The sequence below is a fragment of the Cotesia glomerata genome, linkage group LG2, assembly GCF_020080835.1.
Source record: "Cotesia glomerata isolate CgM1 linkage group LG2, MPM_Cglom_v2.3, whole genome shotgun sequence".
NCBI classification, from domain to species: domain Eukaryota; kingdom Metazoa; phylum Arthropoda; class Insecta; order Hymenoptera; family Braconidae; genus Cotesia; species Cotesia glomerata.
The window spans coordinates 31,048,109-31,074,819 of record NC_058159.1 but is presented as its reverse complement, the minus strand read 5'-3'; the positions used below and the strand labels follow the sequence as shown (position 1 = coordinate 31,074,819).

The following is a 26,711-nucleotide window of genomic DNA, read 5'->3' as shown; positions in this document are numbered from 1 at the left end:
GCTTACAACAGAGGGAGGAGCCTCGTGCATTCTCGATGCAATTATCCCCGTCTGGTTATGTATGCCACCGTTCTCCAGCACTCATACTCACTCCATACCTCCGTCCCTTTATTCACCAGTATTTTTATTCCTGCAACCAGAACCCACTCTCAAAAGCCGCCATCACGATCCACTTTTTAGTTTTTTCATTTTTTTTTCCGAGAAATTACCATGCTGGAAATTTTTTAAGCAAATTGGTTCAATTTTCTTTTTTTTTCTTGAAAATTGACGATTTTTTCGGAGCAATTGTTCAAAAATTTTAAATTACTTCATTTTTAACAAGAAATAATTATTTAAAATAAAAATTTATTGTTTTAATAAATTAATTTTGAAAATTTCATCAAATTTAATTATTAAAAAAATATATTGATGGATTTTTTAAAAAAATAATCACTAAAAAAATTTATATACTCCAAAATAAATGATTAGTAGAATGAAGAATTAAAAATTTAATCATTAAAATAATTTTTGATGTAAATTTTAACCAAATAATTTATATTTTTAAGTCTTTAAAAATTCACATTCTCATTGCAGCTTAGATAAGTCATAATTTATCAATTTTTAATTAATTACTCTAACATTAAGTTATAAAAATTTGAAGATCATAAATCTGGCTTTAAAAAAATGTGAAAATTCTATAATATGTCCCACAAAATTGGCCCTGTTGTCTAAATAAATTATATAAAGGCTCGAAATATTAGCAAAAAATTCAACAACTAAAAAAATAAACTTCTATAAAGCTTAATTAATTTTTAAATTTAACGCCGAGTTTTTCTTCTTAATTTAAAGCAATAAAATTCTCAATAATTTTTAGATTAATTCTTTATTATCGAAATTGTGCATTTTTCACAAGAAACATTTATAAAAAATATAAAAAAGATTCCATTGAACTCGAAAGTTAAATATTTTGTTCTAGACATTGAATAATAAAAGATTTGACCACAATATTTACGAATAAAAAATTTAAAAAGAAGAATAATACGACAATAGAAGGCGGAGTTTGGCTGAACAGACACAAACTTAGCATTGAACCTCGGGAGCATAAAAAGATTGAAAACTAGCGAATTGAAAGAGCCGGATGTTTCTCACCCACAAACCACTTTAGAATAATATCTCAGGATTTATATTCTTACAACAAACCCCTTGCTTGGTTGTAGGTCTTGTATCTTATGCGGGAAATAAATAAAATGAATAAAACATCGATAGATCGCCGGGGTAGCTTAGAACTGTTGATGGTGATATGTCAGAGCCTCGGTATACACGCTACAGCCGGAGGAATTTTCTTCGGTAGCTTCCCTTATTACCCATTCTGTCTTCTCCTCTGTCTCACGAAGATTCTCCCCCGTATTGAATCTCCCATTATCTCCAGATAAATTATAACCGCGTTGGCTACTTTAGTGCTACTGGTATGCAGTAAATCAGAGATCCACCTTCCACCGAGAGGGAGGACTGATCTACGTCGACAGCAAGGTCCTTGACAAGAGTAATTACCTAGAAATCGGTGGCTCTCCCCTTGGGATTTGTCTCGAGGCCTAAATTCGTCTCAACACGCGAGAGTAATTCGCCCGAGTGTCCTAGCTTGAGACTTGAGACACTGTCAGCTTCTGTATACAGTATTGAGGGATAAATTAATTCATTAATAGAAGCTCTCGGTGTGCTATCGGTTTGAGTAATTGGTTCTATAATTACCAAAAATTAGTGCTATTTTTGGAGGTTGTCATTCTTTTGGAAATTTTTATAAAAATATCAACTCAGTTGCTTTTTTAAAATTAGACTTTGAAGTCTGCAAAACTACCAAAACGTCGAATTATTTTAATTAGAAATTTATTCTTTCAACAATTTGTTTTATTTTCGTCAATTTTTTATTGATTTTTACTTTTAGCACAATTTAGGATTGAAATATGGTCGAATTTTATGAAAATTAAGTTCTAAAAAGTTTTAAAACTTTTTTTTCGTTGAAAAAATTATTAAAAAAATATTTTAATTTGTAAAAAATTTGAAAAACTATAAGTGCAATTTTTTAAAAATATTTTTTAGTTCTAATTTAATAAATAAAAAAATTAAAAGCGTCGACTAACTTAAATATTATTAGAATTTGTTAGAGAGCTTAACTCTTCTCAAGCTTAGTTGACTTTTCTCGGCTTTTCTTATTGAACAGAATGTTCAAAAATTTGTTTTTTTTTTTGGATAAATTTTTGTTAGATTTCAATTTTTAATGTAATTTAGTACTAAATTTGTTTAATTTGGTCGATATTTATCAATTTCTTTCATATATTCTGAGATTTGACTTTTATAATTGAACTAACGATCCAAAACTTTATTTCCTTCTAATAAATTTTTGTTTGATCATAAAATTTATAGAAGTCTTATTAAAAAATAGAAACAACGCCAATTTTTGACTTAAACTTCAACATTTCCGAACTTATTCTGTTTGATTGGGATAAAAAAACTTTGAATAATAATAATTTCCAAATTTCCAATGATCAAAATTTATTACACTATTTTGTTATTGAACATTTGGTCGGTAATCAATTTTCGTAATCAATTCAAAAATATAAACTTACCGCCATGCTAAATTCCCGATAAAGATCAAACCAAAAGCGACTTGAACTTCGGTATAAAATATGTACGATATATATGAATAAATAAGCTTGAAACTAATCTGAGAGTAAAGCTCAGTGACGTTGATTTGAAAATGTTTCCAGCATAAATCTTTGAGCCGTGTAGATTGCGCATGAAACAATTGATATAAAGTTTTTTCCATTAAAACAGAATTTATAATGCCGAGGTCGAAAGTATCAGATTCAAAGGCAGGCCGCGGGGTTTGATAACGTAATAAATATATTTAAAATGTTTCTCTCTATTTTTCTATCAACTTTCCAATCGTATTGCGACTGCGACCTGTATTATGTTATACTTTTTTAAATATTAACGTCATACATCGTGTCGCTGGAATTTTATCACACACTTTGTTCTATTACGTATTATTTATCCACGTAGCCCATATATATATATATATACATATATACTTACACATATATCACCCGAAAGATTCACGCAAGCAGATCCGTACAGTATTCACCAACTCGGAATGATATACCACCGACTGACCGATAGTGTGTATATATACCGTGCCGTTGTCATTATATTTTTATAATGCGCTTGTTAATGCAATATTCATAGGTGCTATAGCCAATCGATGGATCCCGAGCAAAGAAAGTAAATTGTCCTAATTAATAATCCACCAATACCGATCAATCATCAGCATTCATTTTTAACCTCATTATTCTTTTTTTAATACGGAAAAAAAATTATTTAAAAATTTTTCAGATATTTTGTTTGAATAATTTGCAGAAATTTTAAAAAATAAAAAAAAATTACAGATACAAAAAAATAATAAAGTTTATCTGACCAAATTTTGTAATTTCTTCTTTTTTATAAAATTTTACAAAAAAATAATTTAATTGCGTTCCAGAATTAATCTCAAAGTATCAAAGTAATTTTACTCTTAATTACGTTTTTTTTAATACGAAAAAAAAAATTATTTTAGTGTAGAAAAATATTCTTTTTAAATTCTACAGATATTTTGTTTGAATAATTTGCAGAAATTCAAAAAAATAAAAAATTACAGATAAAAAAAAATAATAAAATTTATTTGATCAATTTTTGTAATTTCTTCTTTTTAAAAAAAAATTTTATTATAAAATTTTACAAAAAAAAAAATTTTATTGAATTCCAAAATTAATCTTAAAGTATTAAAGTAATTTTTTTCCGCGCAAAAAAAATTATTCCGTAATTTAAATTGCAAAATTTCCTGTCGAAACTTAAACCGACAGTCGCAATTTGCTTCAATTAAAAAAAATGACAATAATTTAAAACCTAGCGTCTATTACGTCGACTGGGACTAATTTTCGCAATTAGTTATAAAATGTTTCCATTATTTTCTAGTAGATTTGAAGTAATTAAATAATTGTCTTGCATTGACAGACGTAATCTCCTTGACTACTTACACACACATATAAATGCCTTTTCTTTATTCCATTCTTTTAATAATTTGCGAACTGGGGCAGCGACAATGCTTATTAACTATTGCGAGGCTAATATTGTTAAGTGTTTTCTATTGAAGACGCTGCCGATAATTAACAGGTTAACAGCCACTATTACCCGGGTCCATGTGGATGGTTATATTATATACACACATCTTTGTTCGAGAAACTCGGCTTGACATTTTCCCAAGGCTTTTATTTCACAACCGAATTGCACAATCGAAAACAAATAAAACAATTTAAAATTTCATTTTCCTTAAAAGTTCTCATTTTCAATTCTTATCAATTATATTTAAATAAATTATAATAATTGCGAGTTGGCGATTATCGAAAACAAAATGACTGCGTAAAACTAGTATTGAATATCGAGTATAAATGCCTGCAATTAACCGGCAATTTAAAAATTCCAGATAAAAAAAAACATTAAAGATAAAAAATATTATTTTATTTTGAACAAAACTCGAGCGAAGATCCTGTCGATAGTTAGACCGATCGAGAGAAGCTTTTTAAAAATCTCGCCGCCGATTTCCTGTCTGTCGGATACATATGTATCATATTATATTATATATATCGAGGGTTTTATAATCGCTTGTAATTGCGGTAGTAGTTATTTCCCTGTCAAACCTGGATCTCGTCGTTCGATCGCCAACTTTTGAGAATATATTATAATAATAAACCAGAGTCGAGGGAAGAAAGTCTGAAAAAAGGAAAGAACAGGAGAAATATATATAAAATCCGCATAGAAAAAAAATTGTCTTAGTAGCCCGCAGGTAATGTCGGTCTCGCTTTATTGGGGCTTGGACTTTATGTTCAATTTAAATTGAAGTATACCTGAAGTTTGTTCGTTGTAAAGTCGAGTACAATACGCCGCGTTTACAATGTCCAATTGGGCTGTTAACGAATTACGGGGCTTTTATTTCGATTTTATACTCGTGTAAGACCTCGGGGGTGTTTCGGATAAGGGATTTATTGCGCGAGATGTACTGTTGTTTTAATAAGAGAAAAAGATTAACTTTTTATTTATTTTTAAATAAAAAATTTGCAGATTGATTTAGATATTTTAAGAAATTTAATTCATGATTTTTTTACGTTAAATAATTTATTAAATAAAGTTTATTAAAAGCTAATAACTTTTCCTATTAATGCAAAGTTGGAAAAAAATGTAATTTAATAATTTTATTTTTCGATAAAAAGTCTCAACATTAATCATTTAATTTTTTTTATAAATTATTCACTATATTTCGTCGTAAAAAATTATTTTATTCATTTTTAAGCAAAAAAATACTAAAAATAAAATTATTAGTGTTATTTTTCAATGAAAAAAATTATTTTTATAAAAGAAACATTCTTTATTAATTAATAAATATAAATAACTTATAAAAAAAAATTTTTTTATCAAAAATGCAGCTGACCTGACTGTTAATGAATATAATTTTCACTGAAAAAAAAATTTTATCAGTAGAATCAAAAGCGAGTGTAACTTTTGAGAAATTATCACCAAATTGGGCCGAATATGAAATTATTTTGATTATGGGTTTGATCGAGGAATAAAACGGCAAAAGTAAAATGGCGGTTGGAGCACAATGAGCTTAAAAATGTTGGCGAGATACGAATAAAAAGGGGGAGTGTAACAGTCCGCAAGAGCAACTGTAGCAAAATTTACAATATAATATAAAATAACAGACATACACGGGGATAAAAGAGTATTTCTATAGTTTGCAACCCGTAATTACTCCCTCCGGATTCTGTCCACGGGGGCATTACCACAAACTTGTCTTATATTGTTATTATAATGAACATGGATAAATAGTAGCCCGGCGGTACGTGATCGGCGCAATTACCTTAGTCTTATAATAATTCCGGACCCAGGATATGGATATGCCCAGCAAGGGCGAGATGTTAAAGGGAACAGGGGCGAGAAGAGCGGAGAGGAACATAAACGGTGGATGGTTGATGGAGAACCAGAATCGAAAGACGGAAAGACCAGCAACAGCGAGGGCTACACCGCTAAATTATAACAAATTATTATATGAGAGAAGAAATTGGTAGTCTAGCCCGCGAGTGATTGACAGCCGGTCTGCAACCATCCGAGGGTCCCCGACCCTCCGGCGTATCTTTCGTCGCCCGACTTCAGTCGTCTCGAGATAATCCGATTATTACGCTCAAGTCGGCAACACAAAGCAGCAAAAGCAAGTCTGGGACAGAATTCTCCAGAAACACTTCCGGAGAACAATCGCTCGGCTTAGAATTCTTTTTTCAGCCGTTTATTCGGTGACGAAACTCTTAAACTGTCGCTCGACAAGATGGTCGCGGCTGCTACCAAAATGGCGGAGCAGGGGGCGCTCGAGGCCGATGCTTAGCGGCGAGGTGTCGGAATCAAGAAATCGTTGACTCAATGTTTTCTCAACTATCGGCTGGCGTTTCAAGGTCACTCGGAAAATAAAATAACACATGAGGATCCGCGAGACTGCACGGCGACCACTCTCACGGCCCCTCGAGCTCTTTTCCTAGCGCCATTACCTGTAATGTACCTGCAAATACTACTTTTATGGAAAAAAGCACCTTATGAAAAAGCAACCTTTCATTACTCGGGATTTTTTTTCGTTGGAAGGTCTTCGGGATTCCATTCCTTAAAGACTATTTTACTCGTGGAATTTAATGCGAATTATTAAGTTTATTTTTTGAGGATTTCTTGGGACTGACCGTAGATCGGGTAAATTGTCGTGAAAGATATTATTTTATTTTCTTAAGACGAAAATAAAAAAGTTAGTTTGTGTGGAAAAATTTTATGATGATGCCTTATATGGGCAATTTTTATGATATGAGCTTTATAGAAGTAAATTATTATATTTTCTTTATTGTCAAATTAAAATCTAATGACAAATTTTTTAGAAAATTTTAAAAAAGCAATTTTTAAATATTTTTATTGATTACTCTTATTCTTTTTTCATTCTTCAAAAATTATTTCAATATAATTAAATGTAGTGATTATTTAAAATTCTTCGCTTTAGTTAAATTATTTCAAATCTTATTTTATTTATAATTTATTATTAGATTTATCTGATCCCTTATTTAAATTCTTATTTAAATAAAAAACCTAATTAGATAAATAAAGTCTCTTTAGAAAAGCAGAAAAAAGAATTTATATCTACTTTAGGACTTAACTCTCTTCTAAGGAGACAATTTAGCGATCATGCGCCCTCCGTCGGAAGTTTTCAACACTAACTTCAGTCAAAAAATTACAAAGTTATTAAAATTAAATTCATTACAAATTTCGGTAAAAAAATGTAATTCTTCACGAATTTACTGTTTATTGTAATCTTTTAGGCCAGATTAAGCCATACAATATTTTTTCCGACTTATGAATTGTATTACTAAACATACAATTGTTCCCAACAATAATTTCTATAAATCTGGAGCTTATAAATTCTAAAAAGAAAATAGTCACGCTCATAAGAAGTTTATCACGATATTTCCCATAAATTCACACGTGATAGCGAAACTTTTAATTTTTTAAATTAAAGGGTAGCGTACAATAAAAGTCGTGCATTATTATATCGATAATTATAACAATTATCGAGTACTCACATTGTGGCGTGTCGCATAAATACATAAAACTTTTATTCATCTCTCCTGCTTATTACTTTTTATCGCTATCGCTATTTTCTATTTCTCCGCAATAATTTTTGAATTATCCTGAGAGCTCGAAATTCATATAAACCCAAAACCCTGGGGAGAACCAACAGTAATTGATTAGCATTGACCGACAATTCGGAAACAGTTGTCCGTTAAATCGACTCTATCTGTGTTTGCATTGTGTAAGAAGAGTAAATATCCCGTGACCGAGTGGATCGGGGTAATACGAGCTGGTGCTTAAGTGATCGTGGATTCACCCCTCAGAATCATCCCCTCTGATGTTTTGGGTCATTTGATCTACTCTATTCTCTATTCAAACAAATTTACTGCTTGTTTATTGTTCTGATACATTATACTTGTCGGAAAAGCGATATACTTGAATTAAACAACCTGATGCAGGTTTTAAAGAAGAATATTGTTGTAAAATTTAAAAAGAAAATTTATTTTTTAATACTGGAAAATTAATATGAAGAAAAAATGTTTAATTTACATAAGAAAAATAATAAATTTAGAAATAGAAAATTTATAAATTTAATGTTAAAAAAATTCATAAAAATTCTTATATAAAAATTTATAAAACTCTTATATAATTTTATATATTTTTATAAGTGGCTCATAAAAATTTTTGACATATACACATTTACTTTATTGAACATAAAATAATGAGAAAAAATTTTTTTTCTAAGAAAATTTTATTAAATAAAGATAAAAACAGAATTTAGGCGTTAATATCAATTAAAATAAAATAATAAAAAATGTCCTCGCATGTTAAAGCGTTTCCGTGAACTGTTGAGTGACACAAGAGGCCACTACAGTGGCAAAGTGCCTAAAATTAGCCAGCGCACGTATATTGCAGTACCTGAACATTATATCCAGAAATTAGCGACTCTGTATGTAAGAGCAATTATTATTCTTAACACGCAATTATAAACGCGCTGGTGGTGTACATGGTTATTGTTGTGTTCTCTGTCGGTGGTTGTTAATCCTGTATCGCTGCATCAGTTGCCGCACTAGTTGCAGCCCTGATTGCAGGTTTTAGTTTCCAAACAATCATTTGTCTAATTAAATCTCATTTTCCATTGTTTACCGTGCTTTTGTTATTCTTTTTATCACTAATCATCTATTTCATAACACTTGAGCTTAATACGCTACTGTTTGGCTCTTTATTCTATACTTGTGCACACAATGATGTCATTACATGCCGAACCAATACGTTGCAGCCTTGACCAGATTATTTCTTCATTACAATATTCATTTTTATAAATTAATACTATTTTTTTTTATTTATGAGGCTCGAAAATTCTACAATATAAGGAATCTTAGGGATTGATAAGTGACAATAATTCCATAAAACGCCGCTAGATGGCAAGAGACATACCTCTAGAGCTTTCAATATTTTTTTGTACCAATAAAAAAGCTTTATTTTTTAATTAAAAAAATTTTTTTTCATATTATCAAATCATTTATACAAAAAAAAATTAGTTTTTAAAAACCTCGCTTTTATTGATAAAAATTCATATAAAAATTTTTTATTAAAAATAATTCATATAAAACATTTTATTTTACAAAAATTATGAAAAATTTTTAATTCAAAATTTTTTTTTTATTAATTTAAAATGATCTAACTCTTAAAAATAATTTTTTTTATATTTTTCCTTGGGTAAAATTGAAACAAGTAGTATTAAAAAATAAAAATTGATCATGTCTGATTATAAGACATATGTCTACTGCAAGTAGTATTACCAGAAGTACGTAATAAAAAATACTTTCTCTTATCCTATGATATAAAATTTATGATTAAATTAAAGTCAATTAAAAAAAATAATTAATCTTAATAAATAATTCAACTAAAAAAATAATAAAAATAAATTCAACTAAAAAAAAAAAAAAAATGGATATTGATTAAGAATAAAGCGCGCAATTTAAATTTCTTGAAATAAAATATAATACATTGATAAAAAAATTATATTTGATTGTGTATCGGTGTATTCCGTGCAGATATTCTTTGAATTGTGTCGCACGAACTCTCGTCTCGAAATTGCCGTGGATTTAGCTCCTGACCAGCGTCAATGCCAGGATCATTGCGTGTTACGTATGTTGTACAGTTTCGAGGGAATGCGTGATGTGATGCGATGATCTTTCCAACAAATTCGTCCAGGTTTATATTATTCCTGTTGGCTACTGTTTTACGGGCCATAAGGAACACACCGACCCGGAAAACAAACAAACAAACACTTACGTAACATTTTCAGAAATAATTTTATTTTTTTTACAAACAAATATTAAATTGCACACAATTTATTCTTATTAAAGTAAACTCTAACGAGCGCTAGTTATTTTCAACAATGAAGGAAACGTTCTCTTTTTATTTAATATTAATGCTACGTACACTTGACATATTTTTAAAGAAAAAATAAATGAATTTAAAAAAAAAATCCAAGTTTAATCTAGCGAAGCGTAATGAAACTTTTAATTGCCGTGTTTAAATTAATGCGTGAAATGAGTTCTTAATTACGAAGGGAATATTCTCACCGTCCAATTTAAACGCTTTATTTTTATTGCTACATTTATTATTATTGTTCCGCAAGTAAACTAAAAAATAAAAACATGGTTTATGGACACGTAATATTTGTTTTTTATCGATAACCACGTGTGTGACGATAGCCAGAAGAAAAAACATGAATGAAGTTTATTCGTATCAAGATTAATTTGCTGAAGCGTGAGACTGTTTTCCGGCTATCGCATAACGTGTCGTAGATTCGATAGCGAGTAGCGAATAGAACCTTCCACAGATAAGACAAAGTATTACAGAGAATGGACATACATTTACCAGAAATAATATTTATATAAATATTATTGTAAAGTGGATCCAGGACACGAACCACCTGGATAAATATTATATCCATTAATGTTTGTTTTAGCTTTTAATTGTGTATTTATTCTGCATTTGTCGGTTTTAATAATCTTTTTTTATCAATTTTTGAGCTACCTTGTTAGATAAAATATTTTTTTTTTAATTTGGCTATCAGTTATTTGTTGAAATTCTTGAAAATTCTTACGATTTGGAAAACAAATAAAGATGAAAGGTTTTTCGTGTATTTTTATATGAAACATGGCGGATATTTTTGATGTAATTGTTAAGAATATTGTAAATAGAATAACTCTTTTCATTTTTTACAATAGCTTGGTTATAATTTGACAATAACAATAATTATAAAAAAATTGATTAAAAAAAAAAGACTCGAGCCAAAAATATCATTTTGAAGAAATTCTCTTTTTTTTTCTTAATAAGTTTAAAAAATATTTTTATTTGCCTTTATAAAATTTTAAAATATTAATTATTATTAAAATAAATTTTTCTTCAAAAATTTCAAAAAATATGTTCAAAAATTCGTCAAAAAACAAATTTTTATTTTCATTTATAAAATTAAAAAATATCAATTATTATTAAAATAAATTTTCCTTCAAAAATTTCAAAAAATATCTTCAAAAATTCTTTAAAAAAAATTTTTTTCCAAACTCCAAAAATTTAAATTTTTTTCACAACAAATTCTCTTTTAAAGCATCAATAATGCTTTAAATAAAATTTCACTAAATAATTTCAAAAATTCCCATCAAGGATCAAAATTAACTTCCAAAAAAACTTCTTCACCCTAATCGAAGCTCAAACCAAAGCTCCGAAGGACTAAAACAAGGGTGGGAAGCGATAGGAGGAATCTCCTGGCAGTCTGATGGTATCAACCGCTCGGTGGATTCCTTGGTAAGCCGGTGGCGCCATGCTGCCTCTGCGATTGGTCTCCTGGCGATCGTTAGGGGCGTGGAATAGTTCTCAGGTGGGGGGTGTAAGGTTTGAAGAGGGGGTGCTCTTAAGGGGGATTCTCCGTGTGTGAAGTTCCTACGTGTGTGTATTAAAGACACCTTGTAACCGTGAGTGTAGACCGGAGTTATCAAGCCTGGTTCGGACTATAGCTGACCACCACCTTGCCCAACTTTTCCACTTACACAGCCAACACTGACAACACAGTCCTTGGTTGTTGGTGTAGTGGTGTGTTGTCCGGATCTACACCGGTCCCCTCAGCCGACGCCTGGTGAGTTCGGGCCAGTGCACGACACGCTTCTACAAGACAAGCACCGTCACGTCTTGTTCGTGTTTCGCGCCTCGTTTGCCCTCGCCACGAGGTTCCTGACTATTTTTGTGAATATTAATTTTTATCAGTGATAATTTAATTAATTTAATTAATTAATTAAGGTGACTGTTTTTGGCGCCCAACGTACCGAAGTTAATTATATTTTTTTTTAATTTCTTTTTATGTTTGTGGAATTTCGCGGCTGGTTGGACTGAGGCGCCAATGTGATTGTGGTTTTGTGAAAAAAAAATTATTTAAAAATTGTGACACCTTAATTAAGGGAAAAAAATTTTTTTTATTAAAATTGTGACACCCGTAAGGGAGGAAAAAATTTTATTTAAAAAAAAAAAGTGGACTGTGACTGTGCAAATAAATTTTGTGACAAAAGTGAGTGGCGCCGAAAAGCGCGAGTGCTAAAAAGTAAAACTTATAATTTAATTGGAGAGAAAAAAAAGGTTTTGTTAATCCTGGGGCGGTAAAAAAGGACCGAAACTGTCACCGAGCACGAAGCTGCAGCCATTGCTGCATCAGTACCCCCAGCAGGAGCCGTACCCTCAGCACTTTGGACGGGGAAACTCTTCTGCGGAGGATGACGTAGATTTAAGGTCCACGGGGAGTGGGACGGGCGCAGACAGGGGTGTCGCGGTCCTCACGGTGTTCGCGCTGGACAGAGGGAGTTCGGGGCTGGGGGTGGTAGGGGCTCCTCCGGGCCCGGGGCTCGGGATCTGCGGGGCCTTACCGGCGCCGACGGAGTTCGTACCGGCATGCTATCCTTCCTCGACGATCGCTCTCGCAAGTCCGATTTCTCACCCCCAGGCCCCTCACCCTCCCGCCGGGCTCGGGCCCTCTGACTCCGCGCTTACTGTCACCCCCACGATGACTCCCACCTCGGCCTCCGCGGGCCCCAATTCCGGGCCCAACAATCCCGTTACCATGAGCCAGCTCGGGACCGTCTACGCTACTAAACGCCGACGGAGAAACGGCAAAAGGTAATTTTTTATTTTATGCTGCACTGGAAAATCGGGGTGGGTAATTTAAATACTGGAAAGTGGGAGAAAATTTTTTCGGCACGGAAAAAATTAATTATTAATTATATTGAGACTTTTGGAAATTTTAAATGTTTTAATTCATAATTCAGACTTTGGAGTGACATTTTAAGTTTCAAAGATTATTTTTTGCTATTTAATTATTTATACGTACTCTGAAAAAAAAATTCTTTACTGGAAAGTAAATTTTTTTAGCTCGAGAAAATATTAAGAAAGATTGAAAATTTCTTGAATGAAGTTAAGGTTTCTTGAGCCAAGAAAATTTCTTCTTGCTCCAAAATAATTTTTGTCTTTCTTAAAATTTTCTTGGCGCAAGAAGTTTGTTTTTCTGAGTAGAATTAAAATAATAAATATCAAAAATTAATTATTAAAATCACAATTTTACTATTAAAAATAAAATAAAATTTTTATTTATTACAATTCATTTTTTTTATGTGCATTTTATTAAAAATTTATTGACCGTTTGTTTAAAAACTGCACAAAAGATTGAAATTTGCCATTTTTTTTACCCATAATTTGTGTAATAAAATTTTTTACTGTGTACGGAGAAAATTTTTAGGTTTTTTCAGCAAAGTGAAGATGAATTTTAAAATAAAATTTAGTTAAAATAATTTTCACAATTTAAATTACTAAAAAAAACTAGAAAATTGATTTGAAGTTTAAGATTGTGAAAATTATATTTATTAAAATCTTCAATTAGAATAAATAAAAACATAGAAGTTTATTAAGTTATTATATTGAAGTTGAAGTTCTTCTGAACTCATGTAATTCAAATTAGTCGATAATGCGTGGGTGAATATCAACGTACAAGAGAATGAGGTCATATTGGGACCTATGATAATAACTGAGCTGATACCGAGTCTTGTTTGCAGCCTCTGTGATCATAAATCGCTTGGATCGCTCGTAAATCGGGTAACCGGTAGCGATAATAAGCCAATAAGCCAATCGTTGGTTAATATTATTACGGCTAGACATTGCCCATTAGCCATTAACCATTAGCCATTAGGTTATGTACACACCGGCGGGGTATTATAGCTATTTAATGTTAATTTCGATTCCGATATCAATAATCACCGAGCAGTGCCGGCTGGCTGGCTGGCTGGCTTCATGATGCCGATTGAGAAGAACCAGTTGTCATTTACCGTCGCTTTTTATTTATTTCTTGTAATTTACTCTCAATTGCTTTAAATTGATGTATGATTTTTATTTTTTTTTTTTTATATAAATCAGAGTATTTTTTACAAATAAAAATATTCATCAAGAATTAAAAAATAATTGTTTGTTTTTAATAAATTAATAAATTTTTTTTTAATTTATTAACAGACTCTTTTAATAGTACATTTATAAATAGTTTCATAAAATTTTAAATTGTTCTTAATTCTTTCAAAAAAAGCAATTTCTTAAAAAAAATTTTCTGATGCGCAATAATAATAAATTCATGCAAACAATTAAAGTAATAAAAATATATCAAGTTAACAACGGTATAGAAATACATTTATGTATAAGCTTCTTAAAGAATATAAATGATTAAAAATAAAAATTTATTTCCATGATAACTAGCAGTTTGCGAAAAAAAAATAAATAATTATCACGGTATTTGTAATTGTGTTCTAATAATAAAATAATAACTCCCGAGAGTTGGAGTTAATAAAAATAAAAAATACGCATCAAGTGAAAGCCTAGAAAAAAATAAATTATTTAATTGAGGTTATAAAATGCACAATTAAAAGGAGGAAAAAAATGGTTGTTACACTCGGCCGCTCCGTGTATATATATTTTTTATTTTTATTTTCATTTTTATTGCTTTGCTCTGTCAATAAACGCCCGAAAACAGCAATCTACTCTCGGAATTCCTTCTAACGAGAATTCTGGCACATTCGCTAAATATTCCAGACTTTGATTGTACTGGTGTATACTTTTCGGAAATTCGCCTGCAGGGCTCTAGTCTAGTTCTTTCATTTTTAACAGAGCCGTTCAATTTATCTTTCTCGCCAGGAGTTTTAGCGTAAAGCAAATGGGCCCTTGGGCGACCTCAAATCACTGTTATCACGTTCGAGGTTTGCTTGGAATGAAATTCTTGCAAAAGTCTGACTTTAAAAGTTTCCGTTGGTCCCATCGATCATTTCATGGAGTTTTTGCTTTTGGATCAAACGTCAGCGTGAAAAAATTGCCATAAATGGTCTGATATGGCAATATATAATTTTTTTTATGTGGCCATACATATCTTCGTAAAAAAATTGGCGATATTAAGACAAGTATGGTCATATTTATTTTAGTATCGCTATATATGGCATAATATGGGCATATATGGCCAATTTTTATGTAAGGATATACATATATATGGCCTGATGTAAATAATTTTTATATTAAAAAATTCGGCCATATGTTGCCATATTGTGCCATATATATATGGCCAATTTTATATAGGGCATATATGGCCTGATTTAAATAATTTTTATATTAAAAATCAAGCCATTTGTTGCCATATTGTACCATATATATGGCCAATTTTTACATGAGGACATATGTGGCCTGATTTAAATAATTTTAATATTAAAAATCAGGCCATTTATTGCCATATTGTGCCATATATGGCCTGATTTAAATAATTTTTATATTAAAAATCAGGTCATGTAATGCCATATTATTAAATTTTTTTAAAGATGACGAAAATTTCTAAAAAATTACCCGAAAAAAGTCTCACAGTCTCTAAAAATTCTAAACAAAAGATGAAATATAAAAAATAAAATATTGTGAATTAAATATGGTGAAAGGAAAGGAAGGATCTTACAAATAGGGGTTTTTAAAAGATCATCAACATTATCATTACCTTAAAGTAACTCCGTAGGTCATAAATGTATTTAGTATGACCAGCCATCACATCAAGGTTATTGCTTCTGAAAATCCGGGATTTAAAACAGCGACATTGTAAAATAAATGTGTAATTTTGTTTGTGTTACTTAACTTATTCTTTAAGAGAGCGCCTCTTTGTCTTTGAGCGGGAAGAAAGACCCGGTTGACAGGTTAGAGTTTAAGGATCTTTTTATTATTAGTATTACAACCTGGAAAGAGCTATTACCGATCGAGACAGAAGACAGAAGACAGTAGAGTAGTGCTAGCATTATAGTGAATAAAAGCAACAAAAAGATTAAAATTACTAAAGACAGAACTTGTTCAAGAGCCAGTTGAGATTCGTGTGTACCTTTAATAACAGTAATCCCAAAGCTCTTCGTCAGCAATTTTAAAGGTTCTCTTTCCCTGTTCCCGGTTTAGTTCTTCCCTCGACTCCAAAACGGCCTAATTATAGAAGCTGCTGTCATTAGTCAGCTCAGACTTAAATAAGCCCTCTATGTGTTTTTCCGAGTTTGGAATTTTTTTTAAAATTAAAAATCAAAAGAGTTGATGAATTAAAAATAAAAAAAAAGGTGAAGATTAGTTCCTAAGTAATTATCCCTTATAAAGTCGGTTTATGACTCAGTGATGAACCTGTTTCTCTTTAACACAAGAGCTATTGATAAACTGAACCTATAAAGAATCTTTAAAACTAATAAAACATAAATTGAAACATAAACTGAAACCCACGGAGGAAGTGGTGAATAAAATTATAAAATTTATTGCGTTTCGGTGGTTTAAAAAACCCCGAAGGACGCCGAGGCGCTCGTCCTTCTATTCCGACGCCGCAGTTCGAGGTATCGATTCCCAGCCAGGGTCGGAGTTGCGCGCTGCAATCCTTTTTTTATTTTTTAAACAAATTTACAAACATTTTTAATTGCATATATTTAAAAATATTTTCGGATCAAAGACACTAAGTTGCATATTTCATCCTTTTGCTCCTTGGTAAAATAATAAATTATAAAGATTGATAAAAAATTCCCGGAATAAAAACTAAAATGATAGAAAGAGCGAATAAAAATAAAATTTGGGACGTCTTATTCAAAGTAAAGAGGGTTTTGTGCGTAGTCTGTGTATATAATAACTTGGGAAAAAATTTACGAGGCGCGAGAAAGAAGCGGTCCTGGTTGTACGGTACGAAGGATGCCTGGACCTCTGCTGGGTCTTTAACTATTCAATAATTCATCCCGCCATTCATCACCAGCCAGGCGAGAGAATTTATATTTATATTTGTATATAAAAATAATAATTTCGGGCCCCCTCCATTCGGCCATACATCAGACGGTTATTAGCCGCTATTTGTTTGTCCCTCATCGTATATTTCGCCTGGACACTCGACATACTTATACCTAACCCGTCCGAACTATCTCTTTGTATCCTTATCCGAGCTCTACTCATCTGTCAACTCTTATCGGTTCCTAAATTCGGAAGTCCAATACATTTTTAGATTTTATTAACATAAAGATACATTTTTAGCTACCGTACTAAAGTTTTTTTTTTTCATTTTAAAAATTAATCTCTTTAAAAAAATTGGGATTCAATTTTTTAGAATAATAATTTGCTAAAAAATGCAAAAATTAATTTAATAATTATTATTTTTATTAATAATTTTTTTTAAGTTAATGTTTAAGCCAATAAAATTGTTCCAAATCATTTTTGTTAATTTTAATGAAATAAATATTTTTTTTTGTTATAAAATTTTCATATGAAAATTTTTATTTTTTTTTTTTAGTGTTTTAATTTTTCTTTAAATTTAAAAATTAATCTTTAAAAAAATGGGGATTAAATTTTTTAAATGAATAATTTGTTAAAAAATACGAAAATTAATTTATTAAAAAATTTAATAATTATTATTTTTATCAAAAATTGTGTGGATAATTTTTTTGGTTAATTTTTAAGCCAACAAAATTTTTCCAAATCATTTTTGATAATTTTAATCTAAAATATTTTTTTTTGTTAAAAAATTCTCATGTGAAACTTTGAAAATTGAGACCAGAGAAACAAATCATTAAAAATAAAGAGTCTAATTTAAAATATTTTTCTAGTTGGCTAATTTAAAAATTTCCCACAATTTTTTTCTCTAATTGCATTAGAAACTAAAAGCTCGTGAATTTAAAGTAAAAAATGTAAAATTTAAATCGTAAATAACTAGTGAGTGAGGTCAGGTTCAGCTCCCATAAATAAAATAAAAACTAAAATAATGTAAACACATGTCAGTGACTTTATATTACCACAACAAGCAAAGTAGCCTCTTAAGAGTCACTGGAAGTTAAATAAAACATGTATAAATTCCATTATAAAATACTCGGGCATATTCCATATTCTATACAACATATATTACATAGCGAGTTTTCTTAGTCGAGCAGGCTGTTTCCGGTGGCGAAGGAGTCACAACACTCGAATGGAGCTTGAGAGAGACAGCGAGATTGTCATTATGTCACCCTGCTCTGTTATTTTATTTTTAATATCATTATATTATTTCTTCCGAGGGCATCCGTCCAAGTTCCCATCCATCAGAACTCGGCTCGAATATTCCACCGAGTTGCTAGACATTAGCTCTGTTTTGTTTTTGATGACCGCAATTACCCAATTTTTTCGTTTGTTTCTGCTAGTTAAGATTAACCTAAGCAAAAAATTTTAGCAAAAAAGTGCGCTGAGAAAATTGCACGCAGATATTTTTTTATTTTATAAAAAAAAATAATTTGAAAAATTCCATTAATTTTTATTTATCGAATTAAAAAAGCCGCTTATGAATTTTATTGGCCGGAATAAAATTTTGAATTCCACACGGGATCGGATTGTGGGATTGCACATAAAAGTTGATTAAATATTCCTTAAGATTTTATATCCCCCAATTTGTCCGCGTGTTATTCTCATGGATTTGCATCCCGAGATTTGGGAATATCCTGACATAAAGATAGTGCTGGCGAGTATATTGTCGGGCAAAAAGTGCCTAAGGCCATCCGAGTTGATGCTAAACACAGGCTATCCAAATTCTGGTGGCTCATTATCCTTAACCGGCAATGCCTCATTCTCATTCTTATTCTTATTCCCAGTATGTGCACCAGTAACAATTTGAATCAGTCTCTCTGCTCGCTTACTTTGACCAGTTTTCATCAAACGCATTCTCATTAAAAAAAGGCATTAACTGCAATAAACAAACCTAAAAACGGATTAAATAACACATGAGAGAATGAGAGGTGGATTATACACAAGAGAACCGAGGCTCACTCGGTTTTAATCGAATCCAACCGAGTATATCTGTATATCTTTTTATATATATGCAAAGCGGATAAGCTCAAGAGCATCACTTTTTGATTATTCAACTGAGTAACCGTCTACTAAGTCTAACTACTTATTAGCCAAATTACCACCATGACTAATGCAACGTCTACGCAGACTTTTATCGTCTTCGAACTACAAAACTTCTCACCAATCTTTTGCTAATGCAATGTAATATAAATATAAATTTCAAAATTTTTTTTTAAAATCGATAGTTTGATTTAGGAAAAATTTTAAGAGATATTTTTGGACGGATTAATTTTTGATAAATTAATTTAGATGTTTGGTTTGATTGATAATTATTTTAAAAATATTTATTTTATGCATTTTTAAACAAAGTAATTACTGAAAAAATTTAATCAATGCTTTTTGTTTTAATTATAATTTTAAAAATTTAATTAATGAATTTTCTAAAAAAAATAATTATGTAAAAATTAATTACAAATTTTCGAAAATTCTCTATCTTTAGATACATAATTGAGAAATTACATTGTATCTTGTGAAATATTGACATTTTTAAAGATATAAGCTCATCCTGATGTTACACTCATCGAGACCTTTCATTTGAGTACCCACATCAATTTTTCATATATTTTATATATTTAGATAATATATATTATATATGTGTATATATGAAAAATATATCAAAAATGCTTATGGGTACTCAAATAAAAGCTCTTGATGAGTGTAACATCGCGATGAGCTTATATTTTGATATATATATATATATATATATATATATATATATATATATATATATATATATATATATATATATATATATATATTGTGGGGGTCATATTAATTTAAATAATTATTATTTATAATTATTAATTTTAATTCATTATCAGTTATGATTATTAATATTATTTAATTATTATTTATATTTATTAACATTATTTAATTATTATTATTAGCATATAATTATTTAGTTAATTATTATTATTATTATTATTATTATTTATTAATAATAGTTAGTTAATATAGTTTTATTTAAGTTGAAGTTTTTCTACAACGATATTAAGTATTGTGTTAGAAAAGCCTTAGTTATGTCGCATCACCATAAATTATACCAGATTATAATTTACTTGGTGATTCCAAACAACTGATAAAATCTCGTCTGCTGCAAGAGCATTTTTGGGAAATTTTATTTTATTATAATTGTATTACAAGTAATAAAATTCACATTTGCAGCTGACGAGACCCTAATAAAATTTATTCTAATCGGATGAAAAATATGTAAAATTAGTCGATAAGAAGCTTAAGGATTTTTCCCAAATATTTCCACAAAATATTCTCAATAACATACCTTTTTCTAAAGAGCAATTAAGGGATTAAAAACTCTTGTCGCCTGGCCAGCTACCGGACCCAAGACCTCACTAATTGCTCTCTATACCTATACCTATATATCTATTTTTCTCTCTCTCTCTCTCTATCTATCCCTTTTAACTAAAATACTTCTACTTTTCTATAATTTGAGAATCTATCCTGTACATGTACCTACGTATATCAATTCTATAATTTGTGTGTACCTAAAGAATCATTCCTGTACATGTACCTACGTATATCAATTTTCCATACTTACATACAACTAAGTACTCCTACCCTTAATATATTTTCTATATACTTCCATCGAGTACCCCCTACCCCAGGAGAGGTCGGAGGCCGAGATGGACACTTGAAAATTTTCAGTTCTACCGAGTGACCCCCAAGCTTCGTATGGCATAATCGTAACTCCACCTCGTTTTAAGTACACGCGTGTATTAGCAATTAAAGATATTTAAATAAAAATTATAATTGTATATCTTCGTTTACTTCACTAAATAACTCAACGCCCTTACATCCCAAAATATATATATATATATATATATATATATATATATATATATATATATATATATATATATATATTGAATATATGTATATATGAAAAATATATCAAAAATGCGTGTGGGTACTTAAATGAAAGCTCTTGATGAGTGTAACATCAGGATGAGCTTATATCTTTAAAAACGCCAATAGTTAAAAAAGTACAGTGCAATTTAACAAAATTCATTAATTTATTAAAGCAAAATTTCATTTATTTATAGTTAACAAATCACGGCAGTTATATAGTGACTGCAAGGTCGCTAGTTTGAATAATTATAATTATTAATATTATTTTAAATGAAAAAATTTCAATTAAAAAATAATTTTTAATCTGTAAAATTTACAAGTATTATAATTTTTTTTTGAAATTTTAGATAAAGAGCTATCAAGTGGTTTTACAACTACGAAAAAGCATATGAGTTATCTTACATATTTTATAATTATATCTATATCGAGAATAAAAAATGCGGAATCCACGATACTAGTCTAGACGGTCATTGTCTTCTTCTCACAACTTTTTTAGTTTGATTATTATCTTGTTAAAATGAAAAATAAAAAAAATTGATGGTACCGACTACCGAGTAATTGAACCCGAAATTATATTGCCGAACCAAATGAAATGGATATGTCTGTCGGGTTGGATTTCTCGTCCGCGGTTCGCCTTTTGATTGAAAGGGTTATTACTTATTCTTATAATGTATCTCCACTCTTGGTTTTATTTATTTTGAGTGCATATCAATACTGGTATCAACGTACGTGGCATTACACGGTATCGGATAAAATAAAAACTCATGGTTCAGCAGAGCCACAGACGTGTAATCTTCAGAGCTAGCCACTGGGCGGGGTAATGATACGCCCGTGAGCAGACGCAGTGGTGTACCGACTACGACTTAAACTTAAACTTTGATTCAGGCTCATAAAACAAGGATCATGTGACTCTAGTTGCTACGTGCCTGATCTGATGATCATGATAATATCGCCACGATGATGCCTTACTAATATCCTTTCTCTCCTCCCAACAGGATAAAGGGAATATTATCATATCGGTGAAACGAAAGCGAAATACTCGCGCTTTCGTTTCACTCTATGCTCATTTTCTTTAATAATTCTGAATTATCTACACACTAGAATATCCAATTTTAAGTCTTGAAAATTGATTTTTTTTTTTTTTTTTTTTTTTTTTTTTTCAAATATTTTGAAGAAAATAATTCTTTAGCGTTTTAATTTTAAATTATGGCCATAATTTCAAATTAACCCGAGTCGAAAGAATGAACTTACATGAGCTGACATCAATTGTTTTAGTATAGTAGTTAAGTTCATGTAAGTTAATTTTTTTAACTCGGGAATAAGGACCTTTTTATAGAGAATTTAATTTTCTACAAAAAAGGGCTCATTATTTTGTCATATCTTTGATAATTAGCCCAAAATTTGAATTTAAATTTATTAAAAATCATTTTAGCTTCAATTACTTTCAAGAAAATAATTTTTTTGTCCTTTAATTTCAAATTTTGGCCAAAAGACCAGAGATAGGGTTAGATAAAAAAGCTTTCTTGTAAAGAATTTAATTTTTTTCAAAAAAGGTCTCATTATTTTGTCATATCTTTGATAATTAGCCCAAAATTTCAACTTTAATTTATTAAAAATCATTTTAGCTTTAATAAGTTTAAAAAAAATAAATTTTTTTGTCCTTTAATTTCAAATTCTGGCCAAAGGGTTAGAGATAAGGTATATAACATTAATAAGGATTATTCTTGTAAAAAATTTAATTTTCTTCAAAAAAAATCTCATAATTTTTTCTTATTTTTGTTTTTTTGGCCAAAAAATTGAGATTAAATTCTTTTTCTCATTTTTTTTTGTTGTAAATTTTAAAAAAATTAAATTATTTGTGGCTTTAATTTCTTCGTTTGAAAAAAATTATTTATTAAATTAGTTATAAAGCTATAAATCCTTCTTAGAGTGCAATAATAAAATAAAAATGCAAATGAAAATGAATTAATATTCAAAATATGTGATTTCTCACGAAGACACGCCGGGTGTAAGATGTAAGATGGGTGATGGAGGATAATATCGACAGAATTGAGCCATTAGCGCTAATGAGGGAATCCAAAGTCAATTAAGCAGGATAATATGAGATCGATAGTGGCGTGAATTCGATGAATATGCAAACTATTGTAACCCGGGCACCTGCGACACTCTCTCAGCTCGCGAGGAAATAAATCTCCCGTGCGAGCAAAATAACAAACTGGATCCAACATCCAGTTGGATTTATTATACAAACCAATCGAAATTTATTCAAGGAAAGCTTTAAATATTTCGGTATTTTAAGAAGAAATTAATTGTTCCCAATGAGTTTCTGTCGCTAGCACGCGATTATTAAATGGATAAAGATCGCGACAGTCGATAATGATAAGGCGGCGGGCTGCGGGTCGTGAGTCGTGAGCCAACCACCAACCACGCGAACGGATCACGGTATCACAATCATAATCATAATCATGATCATGCTTTGGTAGTGATATAGCGCCGTGCAGCTAGAGCTTGGATAAATCGGCGGGGGATCGAACACGAGTTACCGGTCGCCGGTAAGATCCACAGAAGAAGGTCGTAGGTTATTGCTATTGCTACTTTTTTCAGTAATCGCGGTTTCATTTTCCTTTATTCCCGGGCAATCTGACGTAATCGTCTAATAGTACTTAATGTCCAGCTGTTTCAGGCAAAAGCTCAGGCTTATCGTTCGACAGGCGTGTCATTTTACTTTTAACAACCTGTCTTATCGACGATAATTTACATATTTTTCGTATCCTTGAATTTCATTTTTATTCATACTTTATTTAGGTATTATTTTCCTTCAAAAAAGTTTAAAAGTTTTTTTTTATCATAAAAGAGTCAGCAGACTATTTTTTATTTTTAACTTCCCGCTAAGAAAATCTAAGATTCTTTTTAAATAATAAATTATTACTGAGAAAGTTTTTTTTAAATATTACTCTTATTTGTTATAAATTTTTTTCATAAAAAATTATTTGTTATAAAAAAATAATAAATTTCTTTTATTAAAAAAATTATTTGTCAAAAAAATAATAAATTTCTTTTATTAAAAAAATTATTACAAAAAAAATAATAAATTTTTTTTATTAAAAAAATTATTACAAAAAAAATAATAAATTTTTTTTATTAAAAAAATTATTACAAAAAAAATAATAAATTTTTTTATTTAAAAAACTATTACAAAAATTATTATTAATTAATTAATTGTTATTAAAAAAATATTTCAAGTTTACTTGTAAGTTAACCAAAAATTTATCTGTTTATAAATCTGATTTTAATGAACACTGTTATTTATACAACATATATATTTACATATATATATTTACGGTATAAAGACTGAATAATAATCTAAACGATTAATCGCTTGTACCCAGCGCTCTTGTAAATGATAATTCGCACGTCTGTAGTTTAGTTGCAGCTTTTGGCTCCCGGCAGCGTAATGACGGAGTGTATTTTACGTAATTGCAAGAAAAAATATAAAATGAAAAAAAAAAAATAATTCTTTACCTCAAAAGCATATTTTTATACAACAGAAAAATATTTATAACATACATCATGATAACAAATATGAGAGGAGAGTTCCGGGCAAAAAGACAGTTATAAATTACGAATAATTTTCGCCTCTGACCTCAGCGACAGCTGTCATTATTAAAGTCAAATAGTTGATAATAAAAAAACATGGTAATGTTGTAAATACTGAGGAGAGGTGTGTTTATGTTTTGTACTTTTACTACAAGTAGTAGATGTCTCGCTGATGTTAATTACGCCGCTGGGGAATTAAATAGTGACATCAGGTAGAATATCTATATATGTATATATATATCCGACCGAATTAGCCGCACCTAGTGTTAAAGATCTTACTTTATTTTAATTAATATTTTTTTTTTCTTAGTCAGTAAGTTTAAAATTTTTAAATTAATATTTAAATAATAATAATAATAATCTACATTATTAAGAGATTAAGAAAAATTTTGTGTCCAGAATTATCATATGATAAGAAATGACGTTGTATCTTGAGAACTATTGATATTTTTAAAGATATAAGCTCATTCTGATGTTACACTCATCAAGACCTTTCATTTGAGTACCCACATCAATTTTTCATATATTTTATATATTTATATATATGTATATATCAAAAATATATCAAAAATGTATGTGGATACTCAAATGAAAGCTCTTGATGAGTGTAACATCGGGATGAGCTTATATCTTTAAAAATGTTAATCATTAAGAAAGTACAGCGCAATTTAACGTAAGTAAGAAACGACCTTGTATCTTGAGAACTATTGACATTTTTAAAGATATAAGCTCATTCTGATGTTACACTCATCAAGACCTTTCATTTGAGTACCCACATCAATTTTTCATATATTTATATATATTATATATATGTATATATGAAAAATATATAAAAAATGCATGTGGGTACTCAACTGAAAGCTCTTGATGAGTGTAACGTTTAGATGAGCTTATATCTTTAAAATATATATTATATATATGAATATATGAAAAATCAATCAAAAATTCATGTGCGTATTCAAATGAAAGCTCTTGATGAGTGTAACATCGGGATGAGCTTATATCTTTAAAAATGTCATTATTTAAGAAAGTACAGTGCAATTTAACAGAAGTCATTATTTAATAAAACAAAATTTTAATTTTTTTTTAATAATAAAATAATAAAATTTAAAAAAAATCTTTATTATTATTATGTTTAAAAAATTATTATCATTTTTAATTTTTTGAATAATAATAATAATAATAATAATAATAATAAGTAAAGAACTGGTATAAGAATCGATTAACAAAAACGAATAAGGTGCAGAGGATTATCTTCATTAAAAACTCATTATAAAATCCCAGCAAATTATGACGTTCATTTCATTGGGTAATATTTCTTATTACAATCCATTAACAACTAAACAGCAACATACAATAAACTATTTATTTATTAGCTAATATAACAATCCAATGATTTTTCCGTAGAATAATATCGTAATCAAACTTGTAATAATTTATACAATTAGAATTATAATAATGTCTTGAGCAAACTCGTCCACCCACTTGAATCGATCGAGTGGAGCGGTTAGGTGATAAGCGGTATCTCCCAGTAATAAAATGATACCATAAATAAAAAAACGTACAAGTTAGAGTACTGAGACTTAGACAAAGACAAAGCGCCAATAAATATAAACTGGTCCGATCTGTTTATGCAGATAGCCCAGGGAAATAAGAGAGCATAATGACATTGTAATTACAGCTAACGTGGCATGATCCATGGCTACTATTACACTCAAATCATACCTACCTACTGCTATACCCGCTCTACTCGTTATATATTACGTTTTCACAGCTGATACCTGAGAACCTATTAAATATTGCTGGTGCTTTGCTCGAGATCCGACCGGCTAATCATTCTCAACGTTCCTCGACACGGTAATTGGAAAATTTCACCTCATTCATTGAATTACTCTTTATTTGCCTTTAATATCCTCGTAGTTTATCATTTTTCACATTATTTATGTCATTTATTTTTTTTTGTTAATAACACCTTTACTCATAAACGTTCGCATTATTTTTTTTTTATTAACCGCAATTAAAAACTTTAATTAATGTTTTCTAAATCAACTGAAACATATTCATTTATTTTTTGCGCTATTATTTATTTTATCTCAACGTAAAATCAATTTTTTAGCGCCGAGTAAATATTTTCTCAATTATTGTAAAAA

General features: G+C 29.7%; 1 protein-coding gene across 5 annotated transcripts in view; it reads left to right on the top strand.

Moving 5' to 3' along the window:
• LOC123258590 (aryl hydrocarbon receptor) overlaps positions 1-26,711 on the top strand; it is a 142,827-nt gene that overhangs the window by 34,052 nt on the left and 82,064 nt on the right. The window contains exon 1 of one of the 5 annotated variants that reach the window (XM_044718703.1): positions 11,754-12,837. The exons of 3 other annotated variants lie outside the window; for them this stretch is intronic. In XM_044718703.1, coding sequence (XP_044574638.1) covers positions 12,725-12,837 — 113 coding nt within the window. In that variant the 5' untranslated portion in view covers positions 11,754-12,724. Of the gene's footprint in view, positions 1-11,753; positions 12,838-26,711 lie in introns of those variants that run through there. One more of the 5 variants, XM_044718704.1, reaches the window with a different exon arrangement.